The 25945-nt window shown below is 30.0% G+C and overlaps 2 protein-coding genes across 2 annotated transcripts; both read right to left on the bottom strand.

Annotated features, from left to right (window-relative positions):
- Positions 1-492: 492 nt before the first annotated feature.
- Positions 493-7399, bottom strand: LOC117170738. The gene is made up of 5 exons (XM_033357770.1): positions 7250-7399; positions 4583-4681; positions 4326-4478; positions 2619-2761; positions 493-580 (listed from the first exon to the last, which is right to left on the bottom strand). The coding sequence occupies exons 1-5, from the start codon at positions 7289-7291 to the stop codon at positions 493-495; spliced, it is 525 nt and encodes a 174-aa protein (XP_033213661.1). The 5' UTR covers positions 7292-7399.
- A 7235-nt stretch (positions 7400-14634) lies between these two features.
- Positions 14635-23726, bottom strand: LOC117170739. The gene is made up of 4 exons (XM_033357771.1): positions 23712-23726; positions 19044-19142; positions 18787-18939; positions 14635-14781 (listed from the first exon to the last, which is right to left on the bottom strand). Exons 2-4 carry the CDS (start codon positions 19080-19082, stop codon positions 14635-14637), a joined length of 339 nt encoding a protein of 112 aa, XP_033213662.1. The 5' UTR covers positions 19083-19142; positions 23712-23726.
- Between the last annotated feature and the right edge of the window lie 2219 nt (positions 23727-25945).

The raw sequence follows: 25945 nt of genomic DNA on the forward strand, positions 1-25945 counted from the left end.
CAAAACCCAATCCTGAAAACTGATTCGCGAGAGGCGTATTCTGAGAGGCAAAGTTCCAGGCTAAAGGGGAGAGCCTGGGCGGCTGGTAGTGCTACGTTCAGGGTGACCCAACTGAGCTCTGTAGGCGGACCATAAGTATCCGGAGATACCCAACATTAGCCTTATAATAGCTGAGACAGGAATCTCAATGATGCAGATTAATTTGCACAGAATTAAAGGCGTCTCGATTGTTCTAGCCAAACGCATGTCAGTGATGCAGACAGGGACCGTTCAAATAAAAGACCCGTGGATATGTCGGTTAAGGATTAATGGCTTTTCAGGATGTGGCTCCATATATAAGGGGCGGCTCGCATAAACGCCAAGGGCCATCATACCTATCAAGAATATAAATTCGATGATGGTGCCTAAGCTCTGCTATAGGGATCCCGCTGTTAGCAAGGCGAGACTTAAGGACAGAAGCGAAGAAAGTCTAGAGGTGGTTATTACCTAGGCCTATTTCCCAGACGATGCTGATGGACCTCCACCTCCCAGAAACGTGGAGACTGTTATTTGGCACTGCCAGGAGACCATGATTTCTCTTCTGTTGGGTTGCGATAAGAACATTATCATACAGTGATACTACCAAATTCAACAATAAAAACAGGAGTCAGATTCTCACTCTGACTCTATGCTTGAAGGAGCTGAGGAGCAGGGTAGCGGACTGGAGAGTCTCTGGCAAGGGTGCTTCTCGGATTACAAATATATCTTGTTTTAGCTAAACCTGTGATAAACCATGGTTTCAAAGATCAGAAACCTCAGAAATACAGTTTCGGACCCATGTAAAGTGGAAATCAGAGAAAGGTTTTTGGAACTTCCCACAAACTGTAGTAAGATTGATGAGTTGGAGCGCACCGTCGAATTTCTGCAGAGGACTCTGACTCCATCATATGAAAAACGATTGTACTAAAAGCTCAATAAATTCTAGATAATGGGCAGAATGGTAGAATATTCGCCTTGAGTAACTCCCCCAAAAGACTAGAACGTTGCGCAACAGGGCAAATACAACTAAATTCTCTTCAGACTGGGAAATATATCAGAAAGTACATCAAGAAAGATTGGAGGGACTTAATGAAGGAATCGGAAGGCACTCTAAAAACAGCGAGGCTGCACAAGATATTAGCGAAAACCCTGAAAGCTCGCTTCAGGTCGATGAGCCTCGAAAATGGCAAGTTTATCGTAGATAAAGAAGCAACGCTGAACCAACTGATAGAAGTTCGCTTCTCGGGGTTTCAAACAATACGAACTAACTAAGTGGGTAGGAAAGCTGGGCCCAATTGTCAAAGAGGGCCGATTGAAATTTCGGCTCCAAGGTCGTAGGAAAAAAAATTTGGAATGGGCCTTAGGGTCCTTCTACCGCTTTAAATATTAAGGGGCTGATAACACCTATACAGCCATCAGTATGGGAGGATGGTAGAGTCGCCTTCATTTTCGTATCTGAGAAAGATGGTTACACTGCTACAAAAGACTTCCGATGGATCAGCTTAACGTCTTTTGTCCTAAGGACGTTAGAGAGACTCGTCGAGAGATATTTCAGGGGTGTAGTACTTTTGGCCTCCCCGCTGCACGGAAGGCAGCATGCTTTCCAGGCAGGCTGCTCGGTAGAAACGGCAATCCATGCGACATCGTTACGACATCTTTACTACAATTTTACGACATCCTATGTCCATGTCGTTAAGGTGTCTTTACGATATCGTAAATATGTCGTATGATCTGATGATGTCTTTACGATATCGCAAAGACACCGAAACGACATGGACATAGGATGTCGTAAAGTTGTCGTACAGATATCTTAACGATGTCGTAAAGTTGTCGTAGAGATGTCGTAAAGATGTCGTAAAGACGTCGCCAAATTTTGTGCCCACTGGGAAGAGATACATCGTTTAATCGTCCAATAATTTAGCGCCAGTACAAAAACTTTGAAACTGTTAACATTTGAATGCCATTGAATAAATTTAATATAAACTTAATATTAATTTCGAGATTATGGTTATTATTTATTATTACAGCAATACTTATTAGGTTTATTTTAATATTGTTACTGTGGATAATTATTAATTTTTTTTTGCACAATGATTTACTGTAGGATAATTTTTTCTGATTTAAAAAATTATATTTTCTAGAATAGATTGATTTTTACAAACAACTGTCAGAAACACACGCACTTATATTGAAGTTTCGAACAAATGCAATTTTTTCTACAGAATCAATTCTTTTTATGTGCAGAATGAGATCCTAAAAAAATAGAATATCATACAAAAACAATAATCATTGTTTTGAAAAATTCTTATAAACTAATTCTTCTTGTTTGTAAATTCAACTATATGTAAATATAACTGAAAATTTGCTTTTTTGCTTCCAGGATTTATTATTTGAACCAAAAGTAAATTATTATATTTATCGTTAAAAATATATCCGTTTCATTTAAAAATTGATGTGTCATGTCAAGAATTGGTGCCTTTTGGTGATAAATGAATTTTATTTGTTAAAAATTCATCTCGTTATTTAAAAATAATTGGAAGCATGTGAATTCAATCATCTAAATTTTATTCAGAGTCTGTAAGTGATTTCAATGCAATTACAGTGTTATCTGTGGGTGTTGTCCTTCTCCTAGACCAAACTGTGCAGCATAGTGTCTTTGAAAGCATTCAATAGTATTCAAACGTTCTTTCTTTTCGCCTGTTTCTATTTCTGCAATATTTTCAGCGTAGCATCTTTCCGCATACTGTAAAGAAGAAAGTTAACATTTTTTCCCCTTATGTTTTAAAATATGTTGCATGTAGATAAAATTATATAAAAATTAAAAAATTTCCTAAAGAGCTCATCCGTTCTTCCAATAAGGATTGCATTTTATAACTTAAATTAAATTCATTACAATCTTTTTTAATTTGGATTAGAAGTATTTTTTCATTGTTTGGAATTGCTGATGATGCTTCTTAATTCTTCCCAATGCTTTTTAATTCTTTCATCTTTCTTTAGATCTACTGAGTTCCTCGAATGTGTCTTGGTTCTCTTTTATTGCATTACTTCATAGTTTTTTGAATTTAGAAAATCTCGGAAATTTAAAGAATTTAGAATAATCAAGAAATTCGGGTAATTCCGAATATCCAACCAATTCAGGAAATTTGGAATTTTTAAGGACATAAGGAAATTCAGAGAATACCTTTTTTTTAGCGAATTAATAAAATTTTAAAGATATCGGAATATTTAGGAAATTCAGGGAAATTATAATATTGCATATATTCATGGAATTTAGAGAAATCAAGGAATTTAGTGAATTTAAGGAATTATATTCCAGGAATTCAAAAAATTTAAAGAAATTCTGAAAATTAAAGAATTTCAGAATGATATTAAGTTGAAAACTCAACCATTTGCGAGTTGGCAAAATCGAAAATTAAGTTTCTGATTTTATTCCATTTTCAATTTTTTTAAATCCTGTAATAAAAAAAATTTAACTGTCAAGAATTCAAATGATAAAATAAGAAATTAAGTTGGGAACTTAATTTTCGATTTTCTATAATATTTAATATACAGCTTTGAACAGATGAATTTTTACTTTCCTACAGATTTCAACTGCTAAATTTTCAACAGCTAAAAACTTCGTTTGAAATTGTGCTCAATTGTCTTAATTTTGCAGCACTTACATTTCTAATTTTTTGTGTTTTATACAGTTGATAATTTAACTGTTTAAAAATAAATTTTCTGAAATTTTCAACACTTAAAAATTAAATTTCCTTCAATTTTAACCATTTATCAATTCACAAACTTTAAATGATTTCAAAATGATCTACGGTTGGAAATTTAACTGTTTAAAATTTTCGAATATCGAAAATTTAAATTTTTAATTTGCTTAAATTTTGTAACACTTGAATTGAATAAAAATTGTTCAATATTTCAAAGAATCTTGGAAATCAAGTATTTAAGGTTATTTAAGGCATTCAGGGATTTAAAAATATCCATGAAATTTGGAAAACTAAAAATAGTAAAAATATTTTAAAATTCCAAAAATAAGAAATTTTCAGGGATTCTAAAGAATTTCGGAAAATTCAAGCAATTCAAAATATTCTATAAATTTAGAGAAGTCAAATAGTTCAGGAGTTAAAGAGAAATGAGAAAGTTAAAGGACTCGAGGTAGTATAGAGATTGAAGAAAATTCTAAAGAATTAAAATGATTTTAAGAAAGTTTGAGTAAATCAGAAAAATGCAAAGAATTAAAAGAAATTCAATGTGTTTTATATATTTCATGAAATAAATAAATCTTTGTAATATACGTGACATTTTTTATGCACCTTAATATCGCTCGTACTGTCAGCTAGCGTATAACAAAACTTTATTTGCATATTAAGTCTATTGTTATATAATTCTTCGAGGTTCCTGTAATATTCTCGACATTCGTCTATAACCTCATTTAGGCCTTTTGTCCTTCCATCTTTAATTGCAGCCTAGGCGGCAAAAAAAAAAAAACAATTACAGACATTTTTTTTTATTTATTTCTTTTTCAATCAAACAACTATTTTAGAAAATGAAATTATTTCCACTTACTTACCTCTACATCCTTATGTAATTTTTTCACGATGCCATCCATTTTCTTAATACTTTTAGCACGTAAAATGTAAAGGTCCAATATAAAAAATGCGAGGACAGTCTGGTTATGATTAAAAATAAGAATTAAGTTAAGTTGACATGGAGATAATCAGAAATAAGTTTTTTTTTTATTATCAATTCTGTAAATAATCCTTGAATTTTCAAATTTACTAAGATTTTCAGTGGTTCAAAATTAAATTTTTAATTCCCTTAAATTTCTAGCAGCTCAAAATTCAACTTTCGAAAACTTTACTTTTCAACATTAAATAGTCAAAACATAATTTTTAATTTGCTTCATTTTCCAATAGTTTGAAGAGTAAAAGTCTCAACGGATAAAAATTTAACTACTGAAAATTAAAGAAAAATTCCAAATTGTTGAAAATCGAATTTTTCTAGACCGAATTTTCAACAGATGAAAAAATATTTTTATCAATAATTTGTTGACAGCTTAAAACTTAATTTAAAATATTCTTGAATTTATATCGGTTGAATTGTTAACGCTTGGATTTTTAACAGTTAAAAAATTAATTTTATATTTCTTGTACTTTCAATTATTGCATTTTTCAGTTTATTTCATTTGCAAAATTATTAAATTACTAACTGTTAAAAATAAAATAACCTTGCATTTTCAAAGATTGAAAATTGAAGAAAATGGTGAACCTAACTGTAGATTTTCAAACAGTTTAATCCACTATAGTTGACATTTTTATTTCATCAATTACAATTTTTACCAGTTGAAAATGTAATTTTCAATTTTCTTGAATTTTCAATGGTTGTATTTTTTATTTTCTGCAATTTGCAGAATTTCTAATATTAGGAAAATTGAAAACGCACTTTCGCAGTTAAAATTCGAAATGGATTAAACAAAATTTTAATTTTTAACACAATAATTTCACATTTCCCTCGATTTTTACCAATTTAATTTTCTATTTTCATTTGTTGAAATTTGCAATAATAAAAAAAGTAATAAAGAGTACGTATGATTTTGTCTTAGACAAACGTCTTTCATGATTAAATATTTTTTTACCTTGAGAGAATCAAACAATTCTAGTATAAACAGTATAATAAATTTCAAAGTCAAATAATTTTATGTCAGTGCTTTTAAGTTTTATTTGATCAGGTGAGCAAAGCAGTAAACTACCACAATAAAATTCAAAAATTTTTTTAAAATATCTTCTCAAAAATAAGTATTGAAGAAGTTAATTTTGATTTATTATGAATTCTTCTATCATATTTTCAGTTGCAAATTCTTCTATTTTAAATAAAAATACTACTTAATCTGTTAAAAATTTAATTATCTTGTTAAAAATTCGAATGATTATTAAAAATTCATATTTTTATGATAAAACGTGAAACTAATTTCTTCAAATTTGATCTACTTAACAAAATCCATTCTATTGGTTGATGAACTAAATATTGTTTAGAAAATTGTTTTTTAAAAATAAAAATTAATTTTTTCAATTCAAAATTCAACCATTCTACTTTTTTACGAAAATAAGGTATTATCGATTTATGAAAAATATTTAATTGCAAGGCTCTGAATAAATAAATAATAAAGAATGTTTATTAAATTGAAGAAATGTTTCATTTTCTTCGAGGATATAAATATTTTTCTTGGAATCAAAATACATGTAAATCAAATTCTGCTTAAAATGTAGGATATCCTTGATACCGAAAATAAAGGCTATAAGAATAACGTGCAAATATCTCTTGAATAATAATCATTTTTAACGCTTTAATAAACAAAATTAATGGTTGGAAAAAATGAAAATAAGCAATTAAATAGATTTATTATTTAAAATAAGGAAGTTTCATTAAATAAACCGACTTTGTTGTTGTTATATATTTTCCTATTTGATTTCAAATTTAAATATTTGTTTGAAGATGCAAATGTTTTTTTTCGTTTATCTTTTTGGTTAAAAATGAAACAACTTGGTTAAAATTTGTACTGATTATTTCAACATTTATGTTTTTGTTTGAATAATCATCTTGTTGTTGAAAATTCATTAATTTTGTTGAAACTTTAAATACATTTTTTAAATATTCTTATTTTTATTTTATTTATCTTTATTTTTTTCACTTTTGTTGATTTTAATTTAAATCTTTCGGTTGAAACATCATCAGTTAATCTTTTTTGATAATTAATTTTTCCTAATTTATCAGCGGAAAGAAGTTTTTTTAAATAATAAGAATTTAGATAATAAGAAGGTCATATTGTCCAATTATTTAAGGGTACAACTGTGCCAATATTTTTTTAAAATAAACATTATCACGATTTTAGAAAAATAGCCAAGATAATCTTAATCAGGGGATTATTTCTCACTTTTAAAAAAAATGGTCTCTTGGGAACCTCTCAGTTCATATGGAAGTATTAGTGGCGACTAGATTCATTATTCAACATTCGTAAATGAAACCGCCAAAAATTCAAAAATGAATCCAATTTTGTATTAAAAACAATTGTTAAAAAAGGCAACTTTACATAATTATACATTAAAATTTAATAAATAAAAATGGCCATTCATACAATGCAATTAAAAATGTAAAGATTTTCTTGAATTTTTGGAATTCAGCGGACTGTTTAAGAGTATAAAATAAATATTTAATAATAAATATTAAATGGGTGTCTTACTTGGGAGGCACAAAGACACAGTAAAAAGATCACTCCCTTCATGATTCCAGAATTTGTCAATTCTATCCACTTTGTACTAAAAATAAACTAAGAATAGTTTGTAGTAATCTATGAAGTTGGCTTTTATAATAAATGAATTATCACGTAAAATATTTATTTAACTGAAGCAAGAACATTTCATAAAAGATAACATCAGACATTAAGAGCAACTGATCATGATTTTAAACCTCGGTAAATGTAACACGGAAGACTAATATAATTTTTTTTGTCGAGAATGTTCGTTTTCCTCTACTGATATCGATGTTTGCTTTGTGATCAAAATAGTTAACTGAGGTAACTGAAAAACATTTTACGCAGTTAAAAAATGAAAAATGAATCGAAACTTGAAGTTTCATTCATTCTTTAAAATAAAATGAAATTATAATTAAAATTGAAATCGTGTGCTGTATAGCAAATTCATATACCAGGGTAAATGAAAAACATTCAAGATTATTAAGGAATTAAAAATGAGCGAAAACTGACTAATCATAAACTTGAAGTTCTCCCCGTTCTTCGTGTTTCTTACAATTAAATTACTACTAATTTAAAAAAATACAAAACTAAAAATATTTTACTTTATAATTTCGAAAAATTTTCTTTCAATTTTATTTTTTTACTAATTTTCACGGTATTTAATATCTTTAAAACATATTTTTCATTGGGTTTTCCTTCCGAAAAAGCACTCTTAAAAAATTGAGAATTTTCACATTATTATTTCGCAGATTTCTAATCTTTTTATTTGACGTTATTGTGAAAAATAAACTAATTTTTTAAAAGGTCATTCTTTTCGATACAGAATTGAAATTTTGTTTAAAATGTATCTTATTGGGTATAAAATTCCACATTTTGCTTGAAACTTACCTTTTCTAGTTTCATTTACCTGATCTGAAAAAAATAAAAATATTTTTTTGGTTGAATTACGTTTTATTACATTTTTCTTTGAGAATTCATCTGGATTTCTTGGAAATTAAACTATTGGGGTGAAATTTCAACTATTTTGTTGAAAAATCGTATTGGAACCTTTTTAATTTTGGTTTGAAAATTAATCTTCTTTCTATTGTAATTAATCATATGTTCTAAATAACAGAAGGTTAAGTAAAACCTATTATTAATAACTAAAAATTCCTAATTAAAGAAAACTTCACATTTTCTTGACCTGAAGAAATAAAAAAATAAAAGCGTATAAAGTGGGCCTGAAGCTCTACTTTTTAGTCACCAGAACTAAGATTTCGGAACCCTTGCTTTTAAAGCAACGGCCTTTGCTTTAAAATAATAGATAGTAGAATAATAGTAATAGATAAGAGAATTTGCGATAATTTATGGGAAGTGCATATTTTGGGCACTTTATGGTAAGTTACCATAAATTACCCTTAGTATGACCATAAATTACCGAAAATATAATAAATTACCGCAAAATATTTAAAAATATTTACAATTGAATTTTGGGTAATTTATAGTAATTTACTGAATTTACATTCAAAATATCGGCTCAATTCATGAATGTATTTTGAGAAATGTCAAAAATCATCCATTTGTTATAAAAAATATCGTATGCGCCAAGGAGGAGAGGGAATTTTTCTACTAGTGTACATTTTCAATAAGAGTTGTAGGCGAACGCGCAGCGCGAGCCGGAGACGTGTACCGAAAACATACACTCGTCGAAAAAGTCCCTATTCTCCCCCTAGGTGCATAACATACCATTTTTTATAAACGCTTTATTGAATTACTGTCCCTAGAGATCGTGGGACCTTATACGAGGGTGGATTGATAAGTTTCCGGCCTGACCAAGAGATGGCGCCACTAGGCCTACCTTGAGGTGGCGTTCTATAGTACGATCCTTAGATAGCTTGTAGCTATAGCTATAGATCCTGGATCTGAATGACTGTACCTTGAGTAGTCATTAATTCTTGGTTTGGTGCCATGTGCGGCATGTACCGCTCTGTAATGACTAAGCCAATATCTCCCATGACTGCTCTAGTTAAACCGCAATCGATTAGAGCAATCACTTTAGCAGTATTACCAATTCGGGCAGACGTAAACACTCGCAAGTTAAGCGCTCTGCCCTCCTTTGGAGGCTGCTCTGCTTCCAATCGTAGCGGTATCGTAGGGCCTTCATCTGATGATACTGTCGATCGCTTATTCGACTATAAGAACGATGGTGTCTTCCCTTTTTATTGTACGAGATAGTGGGACCTTGTTCAATAGGGTGGAGCGAAAAAATAAAAAGTCGGCTTTTTGGAACAGCCGAGTGCGGAAAAGTTGCGAACCGATGTACCTAAGAACATATTAAAATTTCAGCCCGATCAAATAATATCTTCTACCTCCTAAAACTCCTCAAAAATGAGAAATTTTAACGAAAAATTGCATTTTTTGCTGAAAAATGTTAAGTGTTCATAAAAATTATAAACTATATGTATAAGTACATTTTTATCTTGAACAATGTTTTTCGTGGTAAAGCTACCTGTATATTATGTTTGGACAAGTCTAGTATGCTGTATTTGATGTGTTGCCCAGCCCAAATGAGACCATATTATAAGCTAAGAAAGGATTTTACCATTTTCATTAGTCATTTCTAGTATTACATTTGTACAGCTCTCGGCTCACAGAATTCAAAGATTCAGTGACTCAGAACTCACCACGTTAAGGTAGCTGTACTCCGAGTTCCTCCTACCATCCTTTAGCATAGTGTGAGTTAACCATATTAACACGGATTCTCAAAACAGTAAAATTTAAATGCCGTTAAAGGGCATCGTAATCACATACCGTTTCGGCATCACGAGTACTCATAAATATCCTGTTTAGAAACTGTATTGGATTTTTGTGTTCCAAATCGGTATTTGTGACCGCGAAGTCAATTTCGCGAGTATCAAACCATGTCGCTGTTCCTCCCTACGGACATGAGTGGCTGCATCAATGACAACCTGAACGTACCTTTCCACAACTTGCGTGAGGCATGAAAGCAGGGGGTAAAGATATTTAGCGACTGAGCCGGTTGTCACTATGCCTATCAAATAATCTATGGTCATGTCTGCCAACAGAGGCGGCTCAGTGATAAAGGTCCCAGTCCAAGATATCAGATCAATGTAATCAGGTGCATCAAAATTAATCTTAGGAACTCTAAAGGACTTAGGCCTAATGGTCCCATCTTATATTTCAGACATTCTGTATTTTAAAATGCGACGTTTTGCAAGCTCTCTGACATGGGGCCTCTTGTCAAAGATCATCGCAAGCAGCAAGTTTTCTGGGTGGAAAAAAGCCGTTTGTTTGAATCACCCTATCAACAGCTTTCCTCTGGTCTTCAAGGAGAAACTGCGAGTATCAAATCAGAGACCATACATGCCTGGCACCTTTCGTGCAAGATGGGTCGCTTTTGATTAGAAGCCAAACAGGGCCATATACTTTTATAACATAATTCACAGGTGATACCACCTCTGAGGATCGATTTGATGTTCCTACGTACATCCGAAGAATTCTGTTGGCTATAGTCAGCCATCGCGAATGAGAAATAGGGCCTGGATCGCGTTTGGCCAGGTCCTTAAAGCAAACTCCAATTTCAAATGCACGGATCATGTCGAGGAGGTATTGTTGATCGGTACTGAGATCCGTTAAAGTTAAGTTTTGAACGTTTGAGGAGATTGGTCGGAATTCAACTATGGGCAAAGAAGTGCACTTTGATAATTGCTAGCCGATGGACCCCTTATAACTTAAAGGGCCAGTAGTCTCGTCATCAAGTAAGTTAAATAGGTGTCTAAGAGGCATTTCATTGCAATGAAGAAGGCAAATCAGTAACTGCAATGGGTGGTTTAATTTTTCTTCAATAAGACGAATAACTACTTCCACGTGTTTTATATTTGTATTAGTTCCGTCTGCACATATAGCTGAAATATTGTCAATGTCTATGTTGTCGGTCTTAGCCTCGAGAAATTTAATCAGACCCATGGAGATCGAGATGGCTTCGCTTGAAGTAGGAGTAATATGTCCCCAGTATAATGATCCTGGCTCTCGTACCATAGTGATATGTTCCTCTTGGACACATCTACGGTATTGTTTGTTTCTCTCTTCTACTAAGATAAGGGTTTTGTCTTTGCGCACGTCAAAATACAACCCCAACAAAGGTGTTTCAATACTCTCAGCAGAGATCTCTCTCATTTCTCTCCTCACCCTTAAACGTTCCCGCCTAACTTTATTTCTATCATTGATGTTTGTAAAATTATTTTCGGACACCAAACCAACAGCCTGCAAGACAGCTAAGGCTATGGCAGCGACGGATCTGTCCGACAAACAGTACCTATCGCTGACTAGAGCTGTTTTAGAAAGAACTAAACGATTTTCAGAGGAAGAAGATTGCTACTCCTTTGAAGTCGATGGGGAGAATCATTATTGTTAGTATCACTCTTGGTCGGACACTCAATACTACCATGATTGCTAGTCTCATTGGCTGGCAAATCTACTTCCCTGCCTCTGGAAGTACTATCTGGCAACTTTAGAAGTCGGGCAGCTTTCTGTGTTTTCCTAGTAAGAGCATATGTCGAAAAGGCTTGTTTCTGCATGTAATTTAAAACTTTCAATAGTCTTGGCAACTTTATTGCAGCTTTGAAGTTTGTTTTGTGACTTCATGATGGTTTTATATTTTTCATGATAAGCCTTTAACATTTGTACAACTCTTTTATGCGTAACATGTGGTATTGATGATTTTTCGTACACGGAAATAATCTCCTTGGCTATATTCTCAGCAATGTCAGAAAACAAGGGTTCTTTCTTTTCCTCTTTGGGAGCTAAACATTGCCTTTCAAGAGCACAGCCTTTGATAACACCTTCATACGTGGAAAGTTTAAAAGAAGACAGTTCTTCTGGACCACCAAACAAAGGGCAGTTGAACGTCGAGCGACTTTTAAAATTCGGCGATGTTGCAATTGCAACTGTGAATAAATGCAGAGAAGCGAAGGAAATTACATCTGCACCAGTTAGCAACACCAGATTGAACAGAAGTATGAAAGAAAAAGATACAGCAACAAGAATATGACAGAAGCGCCAAATAAAAAATTTTAGGAGCAAAACGTGTACTCTAAGCCCAATATAAACTAATGAGACAGAGTACAGTAGGAAGACCACGTGGTCTAAAAAAAGACTATTACATAGAAGAACAACGATAGCTCCTAAACTCCGTAAAGGCAGCGAATATCACAAACGAAAAAGGATGCCACCCGCTACCCTACAGAAAGCTTTGTCCCGACAGGTTTGGACGTGTCTCAACAGAACCAGCGTACGCAGCGAATGACCGCCGGTCAGGCGCCGCGGCATGGCAGCTCCACTGTTGCTTGTCTTGTTGTTCCACTCTTGCCAGGCACGTGTGTTACGGTAACAAATGTGTTTTTAACCACGTATAACATCGTTTAGCATAAAAATGTACTTATACATATAATTTTTAAATTTTATTAACATTTAACATTTTTTAGCAAAAAATGCAATTTTTCGTTAAAATTGCACATTTTTTAGGAGTTTCCGGAGGCAGAAGGTATTACTCGATCGGGCTGAAATTTTAATATGTTCTTAGGTACGTCGGTTCACAACTTTTCCACACTCGGTTGTTTCGAAAAGCCGACTTTTAATTTTTTCGCCTCACCCTATTGTTCAATGAAGTCGACAGAGTATATGTGGGAGCAGGATTGGCCTTCTGGTCTATCCTTACTACTTCCTGTTAAGTCAGCTCAAGCTTGTTCTGTCCCGGTCTGCTCTTATCATGCTGCAATGTATTTGAAAGTGACCTTTTTGTCGGCAGTTTGAACATACGACCTCCAAGTCATTCTCCTTCCTTTCTGAGGTGACTGATCCAAAGCCGCTTTTTAGAAATTGCTTCACTTTCCCCTTAGACGATTTCGTTGAGATCTTTCGATTCTAAGGGTTCTTATCGTTACGTCCGCTTTATCGCGCGGAATAAGTCTCGTTGCCAATTTCTGCGATTAACATTTTAATCAGCCGTGTTAACTCCGATGAGTTTTGTGAAGATTCACTATCAGTTAGTTTCGGGGTGAAAGCTGCCCAAAAAATAAATAAATGTTGCATGGTTTCTGAAGCATCATAAAAATGATGTATTCCTAAATAGAAAATATATGCGAAAACTAAAAATATGAGATTGCAGCATCAGATAAAAAGGAAAGGAGTTTTTAAAATCAAGCTATTCATTTTCGTATGTAGAAAAATTGTTATTTAAATAAAATTATGAAAATTAAGAAGGTTTTTTCTCCGTCATTTGATGGAAAGTAAAAACTTTTAATACTGTCATCACAATTTAATGATAATATTGAGGTTTTCAAATTTTAAAAAGGAATATATGAGGCATTATCGAAGGCATACAGGTCGAAATTCAAGAAAAATACAACTTATTGTTTTCCTTAATAGTCGAAGAATACATACCTGCCTATTTGTTGAAATTGTTGCGTTAAACGGTTGAAACAATTGTATAATCCCAAAATTATTCTTCTCAGCCTAGACTTTCGCTATTTTCCGCTTAGCTTAAACTGGGCATTTTAAACCCGTGCAAAGTTTAAAGTCTCGTAACTCTGGATTAAATTAACGTATTGGGATTAATTTTTTTGAATTGTAGCCAAGAGTTTCGAGAAAATGGCCATTCTAAAATAAATAAGATTAATTTAACACACGATATAAATATTTTCAGGAAACTAAAAGAACTTTTTAGTAAAAACGTTTTTTCGTAATAAAAATTAACCATATATTTTCAAATTCACACTACTTATTCATAAACAAACTTAAGAATAGCAAGTTTGACAAGATAAGCATTTTTTTATCTGTGCTCTCGGCACTAGTCGAATTATGGAAGAGTAGTATGCCCCCTCCCCACTATTTTTTACGCACACTCATTGGGACTTCTCATTACCGCAATCTAAAGATTCAGCGAATGATCAAAACCCACTATTCACAGATACTTTAATGATTACTTGACCGAAGGACAGTTTTGTTGAACCTCAAGATATATTATTCAAAATATACTAACACTATTTAATATTTATATGATGCGGCCGCGCTTTAGAGTTTTGGCGTTGCCTTAATGACCTTCACGGTACATCGTGAATTTGCAAACCGTTTTTTAATTTCATTTACTGCAGCATCATTTTTTTTTTGGATTAGGTAAGCTTTATTTTGTACCAATTGATTCTGTTTTAAGGATTTATTATTTTAACCAAAAGTCGACTATTATATTTTTAGTTGAAAAATTATATTTTTATTTCCGAATTGATGTATCATGTTGAAAATTGGCTAAAAATGATTGGAAGCAGGTGAATCCAATCAACTGATTTTTATTCTGATTGTGTTTCATCGTAATACAATCACAGTAGTATAGGTGGGTGTTGTCCGTCTCCTAGGCCATGCTGTGCAGCATACTGTCTTTGAAAGCATTTAATAGTATTAAGACGTTCTGTCTTTTCATGTTCTTCTATCTCTGAAATATTTTCAGCATAGCATTTTTTTGCATCCTAAAAAAATATATAATTTTATATCTCCTTTCCCTTTCTCTTTTTGGATAAGTTATATGTGGATAAAAATATTTAAAAATCGAAAATATTCGTAAAGATCTTATCCAATCTTAAAATAAAAATTCAATTCTAGAACTTAAATTTGACTCATTAGAATTTTTTTGTTTGTCATTTAAATTTAAAGTATTTTTTTTTTATTCTTTGGAATTGCTTGTGATTTTTCTTAATTCTCCCTAATCCTTTTTAATTCTTTCCGCTTTCTTAAATTGGTCTGAATTTCTGAAATTTGTCTTGATTCTTTTTTCTTACATTATTTTATAGTGCCTTAAATTGAGAAAACCTTGGCGATTCAAGGAAATTTAAATTTTCGAGAAAGTAAGAGAATTCAAGAAATTTTATTGAATACAGATAAACGAAAGTAGGTATGAAATAAAAAACTTTTAGGAAACAAGAAACGAGAGATTTTCAGGAGTTCGCCAGCGGAATTTTCTCTAACTTCGTTCGTTCGCCTACAGATAAAATTTCAAACTTCTTCAATTTTTGACATGTGAATTCTTAAGGGCATGGTCTTCGGTGACCACGTGACCAAACTAGTCCGCGGTTTTGAACATTTTTATTGTTGTGTTCACTGTGTCCACAAAGATTAAGATATCGTGTTTAAAATTTGATAGGTTAAATAAAAGGCACTAGAGAAAGTTTGTAAACATCAATATGTTTACAATTTTAAAGAGAGTTTATTTATAAATTGATGAAAAAGGATATTACCATTCGACTTATAGCACTTTGCAGATCATTTTTGCTTGGATGCATTTAAAATTTTTTTATTCGCGCATATTAATTTCTAGCGCTGAAAAAAAGAAACTTTGAACATCGATAAAGTCGAGATCACGTGACTAAGTTCGTCCATGAAGTTTTTGTGTAGAATCATTTTCATGTTTTTGGTTCTAAAAATACAAGATAAATTTCAAATTGGAAACATTAAGACTGGTGTCTTTATGTTTCCAATTCGAAATTTATCTTTTATTTTTAGAACCAAAAAAATGATTTTCAGCAAAGTGTTGAAATTTACTCTTCGAAGTTCTGCAACTTAAACGGTTTTTCGAGTATCATATGATACTCGAAAAAGATCATTCTACACAAAAATTTCATGAACGAACTTAGTCACGTGGTCCCGTCTTTATCGACGGTCAAAGTTTCTTTTTTGCTCCGCTAGAAATCGCTAAAAATGCTCCAAAACTAATGATAGGTTACGTGTGTGCAGATACTTATTAAACAAACTTTCATGAAAATTATGAACACAAAAAAAAAGTTTCAAAACCGGGGACTAGTTTGGTCACGTGGTAACCAAAGGATACCCCTTTAAATATTAAGGAAATTGTGGGCATTGAGATTAGTGAATAAATGCATAGAATTAAAAAAATCTAGGATTTTGGTGAATTTATGGAATTCTAGGATATTCAGAAAATTAAAAGAAATTCTAAATACATAAGAAATTTTGGAAATTTATAAAATGGAAGAATTCATATAAACTTAGAGAATATAAAATTTTCGTCGAAAATTGATTTTCCACTTTTATTAAATTTTCAAGTTTCTTGAATTCGACAGTCTAAAAGTTTATCGGAAATTTAGAAAATAAAATGAAAATTTAATGTTCAGCTCCTAAAAATGGCAGGTAATATTGTATATAAAATTTCCAAAAGTTTAATTTTAAATTTTCTGCAGTTTTCAGCTGCTGAATCCCAAAATTTGAAAGCTCAATTTTTAATTTTCTGAAATTTTTACTCATTTTTTAATACAGTCAAACTCCGATAACTTGACATGCGATAAATTGACGCTCCTCTTGAACTTCTTCACGCGTGTGCCATATCATGCGTGTGCGAATGATTTGCTTCTGCGCAAAACGGTGTCAGTTCGTTTCGCGCATGCCGGTAAATATGTAAGGTGTACATCGAGTATATACAGGCTAAGTTTATATTTATTTAGCTGTTAAATACCAAAAATGCAAGAAAATACACGAAATCTGAAGACCAGACCAAAAAAAGTGCATTAATTTGAGTGCTGCTGATAAATTAGCAATATTAAATCGATTATTAAAAAGAAAATTTGCAAAAGCGCTTGCCGGTGAGTGCAATGTGACATAACCTGAAACTATATAATTCTTTTTAAATACAATGGATTGAAAATAATTAATTCTCACAATAGTTATTTGAAATTTCGTGCTATAAACAACTTGACCTTGATGACAATAAATTCGCAATGATAATTAATCTTCTTGATTTGTTATTAATTTTGCTTTATTAAAAAGAACATAAACCGATTTTTTATAATATTAAAGCGAATGTTAATAAAAATAAATTTGTTAAAGTGAAAACAAATTTCCTAATAAAAAGAAGCGTTGTAAATAGAATGAAAGAACCCCAAGGTTTCAGCGAGCTTCTTCTTCGGTCTTGAAAATTGGTGAATTCGTTATCTTTTTTATTTTCTCGAATCTATCGTGTTTACTAACTTACAACTTTTTTCCTAAAGCTCATGAAATGGAATATATGCTCTACAATAAATATTTTCTTTGCAAAATGAATCGATTGTTTTTATACTTAAATTTTCTTGTGAGTAACTATGTTTAGAAAACTTTTTTCATATTTCTAACTATTTGACAAAATTACTTTAGAATATATAGCGCCCCGATTAAAAAAGAAAATGTAAAACAATTTCGAAGATGTTTTGAGAAACATTGATCGAGACTTTTTTGACTGTTTTAATTATTTTAAATTCAGGAAAAGCTGTCGACTTACATGCAGAAATCAAGATTAAAGAAAAAATTGTGGCATATATATCGTTATGAACAAAAAGTTTCTTATGAATTAAGTAATAATAAATATTTACAGATTTACTTTAACCCTTTGGATCAAGACATAAAATTATTTATTTCCTAATCGTTATTAAGTGATTAATGGATATTTTTCTAAAATGCGTTGAGAGTTATCAACATTAAAAATGAATTACATCAATTGCGATTTACAAAAAATATTGACCAAAAAAGGAAAAATTTCAGACAACTTTGATCAAATGAATGAATACTACTATTATATAATAAAATAACTTAAACCATACCTTCTGAAAATCGTTAGAATTAGTAAAAGGTTTCATTTTTTAATAAGTTGTCAGTTATTACATTTTAAGGTTATATTTTGATTAAGGCGTCATTATTTCCTAATAACATATTCGTTTTTTATTAATAGCTAATTATATTTTTTTTTTCGTGCGAAGCAAAGGAAAAATAACTTTAATATGTGAAAGTAAATAAATTCTCTGAGAAAAAAGAATAAAGATTTTAACCTAGCATTTAACTCATACATATATGCTTAGGACATTCTTACGCATGCGCGCACCTAATATTGTGCTACTACAGGGAGCATCCGATAAGTCCGAAATCCCTGGAATTTTTCGCCCCTTAAGCCCCGAAGATGGAAAGTTATCGCAGTTGAACTGTACCTGTATTTTTTATTGTATTGAATTTTCAATTTTCTAGCACTTTCTTCTTAGGAAAATGTAATTGTCAAACATTAAATATTAAACGAATATTAATTTCAAAGTTTCTACTCTCGAAAATTAGGAAAAAAAAAATTATCCATGGAATTCACGAAAATAAGGATATTAAAAAAATAAGGGAATACGCAAAATACAAAATGTTTCACAGATTTCAAAGAATTTCTGGGAAATCAAGGAATTTAGAATATTCTATGAGTTTAGAAAAGTCAAATAATTCAAGGAAATAAAAAAATTCACAGAATAATTTTTTATAGGATTTAGAGAATTTCAGTCATTTCGTAATACTTAAGAAATTCAAGGAATTCAGAATATTCCATGGATTCATTTGAATCAAGGAAAACGAGGATTTTAGTAAATTCGAAGAATTTGATATTTTTAGGAATTAGGCAAATTTAAAGATATTCTAAATATTCTAAATAAAAAATATTTTTAATATAAATTATATTTTTTACGTACCGGCATACTCTTTGTATTATCGGCTAGCTTATAACAATACTTTATGTGTACAGTAACTCTATTATCATACAGTCCTTCGAGGTTTCTATAATATTCCCGACATTCGCCTATACCCTCATTTAATCCTTTTGTTCTTCCATCTTTAATTGCAGCCTAGCGGGTAAGAAGTACAAAACAATTACGGAATTTTTTTAATTTATTAATTTTTATCAATCCAAACAAGATTTCAGGAAATCAAATTATTTTCACTTACTTACCTCTACATCCTTATGTAATTTCTTCACGATGCCACCCATTGTCTTAATACTTTTAGAATGTAAAATGTATAGATCCAATTTAAAAAATGCGAGGACTGTCTGTAACGATAAAAAATATGAATAAAATTAAGTTCACAAAGAGATAATCAGAATGAATTTTTTTTTCAATATTATCAATTATAACAAAAATGCTTTAATTTTTTAATTTACTACTATTTTTAGTAGTTAAAAATTCAATTTTCAATGTTTTGTAATTTTAACAGCTCAAAATTCAAATGTCAGAAATTTTAGTGTTAAAAATTGAATTAGTAAAAAATTAATTGTTAATTTGCTTCATTTTCCAACAGTTTCAAAAGAGAAAGTTTAAACGGATGAATGTTCAACTAATAAAAATGAGAGAAAATTAAAAATCTTGGTTTTAATAGTTAAGTTATCATTAATTGAATTTTCTACTATAGACAATTTTATTTTCAATTTTTTTGAACCTTCGATAGTTGACTTTTTTATTTTTTTTCAATTTGTAGAATTTTTTTAATGTTTACTTATTAAAAATCAAAGGAAATTGAAAATAGATTATTTAACAGATGCATTTATAACACTTGAATTTTCAACCATAGGAAGCTTAAGTTTCAATTTTTTTGAATTCCAAATACGTGGATTTTTTATTTTCTTAGTTTTGCAGAATTCTTAAATTTTGAATGGTTTAAAATTCGATTAAATTGAAAATTGCATTTTTAACAATTGAATTTTGCACTGGTTAAAATTAAAGAAAAATTTAAAATAAGTTGGTAATAATTTTTCTGGATTTAGTTTACAGCAGATGAAAACTAAATTTTGATATTTAAAAATTAAATTTTTAATATTTTTGATTTTTCAACTGTTGAAAATTAAAAATTCTAACATTTCCATGCCTGCAAATTTTAAGGAAATAGTCCAATTAATTGTTGATTTTTTAAGTGTGTAATTCGCAATAATTGAAAATCATATTTAGCAATTACAATTTTTAGCAGTTAAAAATATAATTTGAAATTTTCTTGAACTTTCAATAATCGAATTTTCCATATTCAGTAGTTGAAATTGTAATTTTTGTGCATTTATATATGTTTTATTTTCAAAAGCAGAAAATTCAATTAAAAATTAATTCTCAACAAAAAAATAATTTTCTAACCAATATTTAAATCTTCAACGAATAACACGAATTGTTTTTAAGTAGTTAAATGTTAAACTCACTATTTTATTTTCTTCTTGAAAAAGATTGCTCTTCAACGAAAATTGTTTGCATTTTATTATTGAGTTCTTCTTATTCAGTTTGGATTTAAACGGGTAAAAGACGAGAAATAGCGGAAAAATTACAAATTGCGTAATTTAAAAAATTTTCAATTTTAAATTCTGCAGTTTTAACAATTTCCAATTTTTAACTAACATTTCTTTCGTTTTTCATATTTACAATTATAGAAGAGATCTCATAGGGTTTCAAAGATTTAAAGATATTTAATTAAAAAAATTTGTCATATTGGAAAAAATTATATGCACATTTACTGACTATTTAGAAATTTTAGCATCTAAGAGGATTAGAATATTAAAATATTGATCTACATTTGCAAATTAAATCTGGATGGATGAAACGATTTCAAATTTTGTAAAATTAATATTTTTAGTCTTATTTTGAACTCAAGCAGAAGTACATTCTTCTTCGTTTGAGAAACTCAAGATTACAACAATATAATCATTACTTTTCATCTGTGAAAATATGTTTTTAGCAGTTTCGTTTTAAAAATTTTTCATAAAAAATTGGTGTTACTTAAAAAAACTAATATTTCCAACAAAATCTTTAAAATTCTAAAATATTAAGGGACTAAATTTGAAATTCTCTAGTTGTGAAAATTAAAATTTTATATTAATGCTATCGAAACATTTTGCATATATATATATATATATATATATATATAATTCCTTTAAATCAAAGAAATTTTTTTTTTGGCTAAGACCCAATTAGTCGAAGACATTTGTTTCTGATTGAAAAAACATTTTTGGCTCAAGAAAATGATTCTTTGATTGCATATAAATTTTGCTTGAATTAAAAATGATTTTCTGAATTTAAGAGAATTAATTATTACTGCGCAGATCTAATTACAATTAATTTAAAAAGTGGTCAATTAAAAGAATAATATAAAAGCTAATCGTGTACACTATTCATTAGGCAATAATATAATATATAATAAAGAAAACGTATGACATTATTTTTCATTATCGACTTTCATTATTTAATAATATTTTAACTTTAAAGAATTAGATCACTTTGACATGAGTAGTATAATAAATTAAAACAATGAGCGAATTTTACGACAGCGCTTTTTCGTTTTATTGGATCAGGTGAGGAAACTTTGTAAGTCAGCTTGATAATATTTCAAAACGTCTTTTAGATAACATTCTCCAAAATAAATATAGTATAAATTTTGTTTTAAATACCTTTAAATATTGAAAACGCTATAAGATCTCTTTTTTAATTGTAAATATTAAAGATCAAAGAATTGTTAGTTACGAATTATAAATTAAGCTGCCGAATTGAATAAGGGCACATAAACTTTTTTCGCCGGGAGTGGGAGGGGCCCTCCAAAGACGAAGGGCCCTCCAAACATTTTCGAAGTTTAATTTTTAAAGACTATATATAGATGTAGAATTTCATTAAGCATCTTTTTTCGCGAGGGAAAAAGGTGTATCTTTTTTAGTTTTTTCCAGCGTTTTCGTAATTAAACGAATTTTCAATTACAAAAAACTTCTAGCAAAACAGTTGTTAACAAAAGTACAAAGAAGTTTTCTGGAAATTTTGAGCTCAATCGAATCGGTATTAAAGAAATTATTAACGTCTGAATTCGGTGCCCGCTAGGCGACCCGCGCGCGGACTGTAGCGAGATTTTCAAACGAACAGTTCAACGGCGCCAAAAATAAAAACTAGACAGTTGCGCCGCCACGCCTCAACGCCGCCACCAGCCATCTTCCTTCAAAACCGCTGAGCGTAAATCGCCTAGCCGCTATCGACTTGAGACGTAATTATTTCTTGAATATCAATTCGCTGAAGCTAAAATTTTCCAGAAAACTTCTTTGTACTCTTGTTAACAACTTTCGCGCTGGAAGTTTATTGCTACTCAATATTCGCTCGATAAACGAAACGCTTGAAGTTAAATATGTCCGATAAGCCCCACGCATCCAAAAAAATTAATAACAATTTTTTTAAATAAATTTTTGAATTCCTTTTGCTCTGTAAGTCGAAGGGAATTTCGAATTACCGTAAATGAAAATGTTATTAAAAAATCCAGAAAACTGACTTACTGAGTACAAATTGAAGTAAAAACTAATTAAAATTGATTTAAAAAAAAAACCTTTTTTTTTGCTTTAATTGTAAAACTAAAAAAGTTACAACTTTTCGTCTGTGGGAAAAAGATGAGGAACAAAATTATACATCTAGATATAGTGTTTGAAAATAAAAATTCGAAAATGTTTTTAAAAGCTTTTAAGGGCCTCTCCACTTCCGTCGAAATAAGTTTATGTGCCCTTATTCGATCCAGGCAGCTTAATTGTTCAAACTGCAGAATTTTTTATTACAAATGATAAAAATCGAGCTGGTTGTTAAAAAGTAATCTTTTTTTAGTTGAAAAATTAAATATTGTTTAGAAAATTCTTATTTTTATTGAAAATTAATTTTTTTAATTGCAAATTTATAAAAAATATTTGATTGCAAGAGATGTTACTTCGATATAGATTTTTCTCAGTTATTTAAAGAAATTTTCATTGAATCAATAATATTTTGTTTTTTAATAAAACAAATTACTTTGAATCGAAGACATCTCTCTTTGAGTGAGAGCTACTAAATATTTTTCATTGCTTAAAAGAAATTTTGTTCGAAGCACAAATTCTTTTTTTTTTATACAAAAGAAATTTCATTTAATCCAAGAAATGTTTGATTTGACTGCCCGCCATTAAATATTTTTCTTTCAATTAACAAAAATTTAATTCCGCTTTAAGTATAGGATACCCTTTATACAGAAAATAACTGCTAAAGAATAAAGTGCAAATATTTCTTAAATAATTGTTTTAAACTCATTTATATACCACAATTATTTTCTGCACAAAAAACAATTAAGTAAATCTATTATGACAAATAATATTTTATAGGAACAGGTCATCATTCAAAAAATTTGTGAATATAGATAATGAAACAACCCGTTTTTGTGTTTCCTAAAAAAACTTCCTATTTGATTGCAAATTTAATGATTTTTTTAAAAATACAAGGCTTTTTTGCTATTTTGTTGAAAATTCTACCCTTTCAGCAGAAAAATAATCATTTTTCAAAAGCAATGCTTTTGGTTAAGGATTTATTTATTTTGTTACAAAATTGTGTTTTTAAGTTGAATTCAACAAGTCGAAAAATCACTTTGTTTTTGGTTGAAAATTAATTTTCTTTTCAAACTAAAAAACGACGATTGTCAATGAGGGAGGATCCTGATATGCTACTTTCTAGCAGAGTTTTTTTTCGATGTTCAAAAATTCTCTTGGGAGTAGATTTTCTTTTTTTTCATAAAAAAATGCAATTATTTGATAAGATATTTAACGGGGTAGTGAAGAATATTAAATAAATATTTATTAATAATTATTAAACAGGTGACTTACTTGAAAGGCACAGAGAGACAATAAGAAGATCACACCCTTCATTATTGAAGAAATTGTCAATCCTTTCCACTTTTAGCCAAAAATGAAGAAGAAATATTTTATCTAAATTTGTGAAATTAGCTTTTATACCAAATAAATGATCACTTTGAGTATTTATTTAATTGACGGAAGAACAATTCGCAAGAGAAATGATAGAAGACAATGGCTAATTCATTATGATTTTGAGCCTCGGTAAATGTAACACGTAGGAATAATAAAAATTGTTTTATTTATAATCTTCGCTTTCCTCTTTTAATGTCAATGTTTGCTCTGTGATAAAAACCATTAACTGAATTAACTGAAAACAATTTGACGCAGCTAAAAAGTGTAAAATTTATCGAAACTTGAATTTTCATCCATTCTTAACAATAAAATTTATTAATAATTAAAATTAAAATCGCACGTATTTTTGAATGATTTCTAGGAATCCCTATGATAATAAATATTATTTATTTATTGATAATACAATTATTGAATATTTAAACAATAACTTCTTTAAATTAAAGATGAAAAAATGTTTCATTTTATTTTTAGTAATTAATTTTTCCTAAATAAATGACATGGAATCAAAACAAGTTTTTTTATGATGTAAGTCTAGGAACTTTCTATTTTCGGAAAGTTTTATGTTTGGATATTTTATGTGTGAAAAATACAATAATTTTGTTGAAAAACCACCCTTTTCGGTAAAATTTTCAAATTTTGTTCAAAATGCGTCTTTTTGGATAGAAAATTAAACAATTTGTTCATTTATTCACTAATTTGTGCAGCATTAAACATTTTTGAATTATATTTATAATTATTTTTTCCTTCTGAAAATGACTGTAAAAACTTCGGAATTTTCACTTCATTATTTCCCAGATTTGTACTTTTTTCATTTGACGTTTTTGTAAAAAATAAAAAAAAATTTGTTAAAAAGCTATCCGTTTCGGTAAAAAATTCAAGCTTTGTTTAAAATGTGTCTATTTGGGTAGAAGATTCAACAATTTACTTGAAACTCGGCTTTTATATTAGAATTAAACTGTGTTCGATCAAAAGAAAAATCTTCTTCTGGTTAAAATATCAGCTATTAAATTTTTCTTTGAGAAATAACCTGAGTTTCTTGGAAATTCACCTATTTGCTTGGAATTTGAACTATTTCGTTTGAATATCGTATTTCAACCTATTCCACTTCTGTTTGAAAATTTACTTTCTTCCTATTCTAATTAACAATATTTACTGAATAACTTAGAAATCAACTGTATTAATTAAAAACATTAAAATCACTGAAAAATGCATAATTAGGAAAATTCTTCGCTTGGTAGATTATCTATAATAAAATTGTACAAGTAAAAAGCTATATTTTCAAGTAAAATGATCGTTTTCTTTAGAAACTTATAGGTTAATTTATTTATAGTAAGACGTCCATTTAGTTTATAAAAATTATTAATAAGACTGAAAATTAATCCTTAAGTCTTATAAAATATCAGCTGTCGAAATCTTACATCCGAGACTAAACCTTTATTTAGTATTTTTAAATTTCAATTGTATTTGAGGACTGCGAAGTTTCAATTTTATTGCAAGTCACAAGCAACTGATTTTTTAGAAGGTGAATAGTTTACTAATCTTTAATTTAATCGATTTTCAATTTTCAAACTCAATTATAGTTACTTGAAGCCGCAAGCTGCATGATTTTCCAAGACTAGGGTTTTTTTGAAATTTGAAATTTCCCGCCCAACCTATTAATGTGTTTGACCCTGTTTCCATCCTTCTAGTTGTACATCAAAATCTAGTGAATATTTTTCAAATGCTGCTGGGATTACTGCTGATAGCACAGGCCCACAAAAAATGCTGCTGATACTGAATATATAACGCGTTTAACCCCTACACATGAGGATTTTGACATTACCTCAAAACACTCAATGAACTACTGACACCGCAAAAATTATTTACCCAGTACCATTTGCACCCTTCTCCCCTTAATCTGGTAACCCGCTAACCTCATGCCTCCATAATCGTCTCACCTAGTATTAATATAACCCCAGAATATATCCCTAAAATCCCATAACACTATAACCTAAAAATACCTTCACTTTTTTTATGATTATTTTCTTCTATCTTCGAAGGATGTATGCAATGTACGTAGGGCACTACGAAAGTTTCGCAATACGCGAAACCTATTGGAAGAAGAGACATGATCCTTGCTTCATTAGAAAGAG

This window comes from Belonocnema kinseyi, chromosome 4 (genome assembly GCF_010883055.1).
Source record: "Belonocnema kinseyi isolate 2016_QV_RU_SX_M_011 chromosome 4, B_treatae_v1, whole genome shotgun sequence".
NCBI lineage: Eukaryota > Metazoa > Arthropoda > Insecta > Hymenoptera > Cynipidae > Belonocnema > Belonocnema kinseyi.

Coding starts and splice junctions, on each gene's coding strand:
- LOC117170739 (XM_033357771.1), bottom strand. CDS start 19,082: ATGGGTGGCATCGTGAAGAAATTACATAAGGATGTAGAG. Junction 18,940..19,043: donor AATTACATAAGGATGTAGAG/GTAAGTAAGTGA, acceptor CTTACCCGCTAG/GCTGCAATTAAAGATGGAAG. Junction 14,782..18,786: donor ATAATACAAAGAGTATGCCG/GTACGTAAAAAA, acceptor ATATTTTTTTAG/GATGCAAAAAAATGCTATGC.
- LOC117170738 (XM_033357770.1), bottom strand. CDS start 7,291: ATGAAGGGAGTGATCTTTTTACTGTGTCTTTGTGCCTCCCAA. Junction 4,479..4,582: donor AATTACATAAGGATGTAGAG/GTAAGTAAGTGG, acceptor TTTGCCGCCTAG/GCTGCAATTAAAGATGGAAG. Junction 2,762..4,325: donor ACAGTACGAGCGATATTAAG/GTGCATAAAAAA, acceptor TCTTCTTTACAG/TATGCGGAAAGATGCTACGC.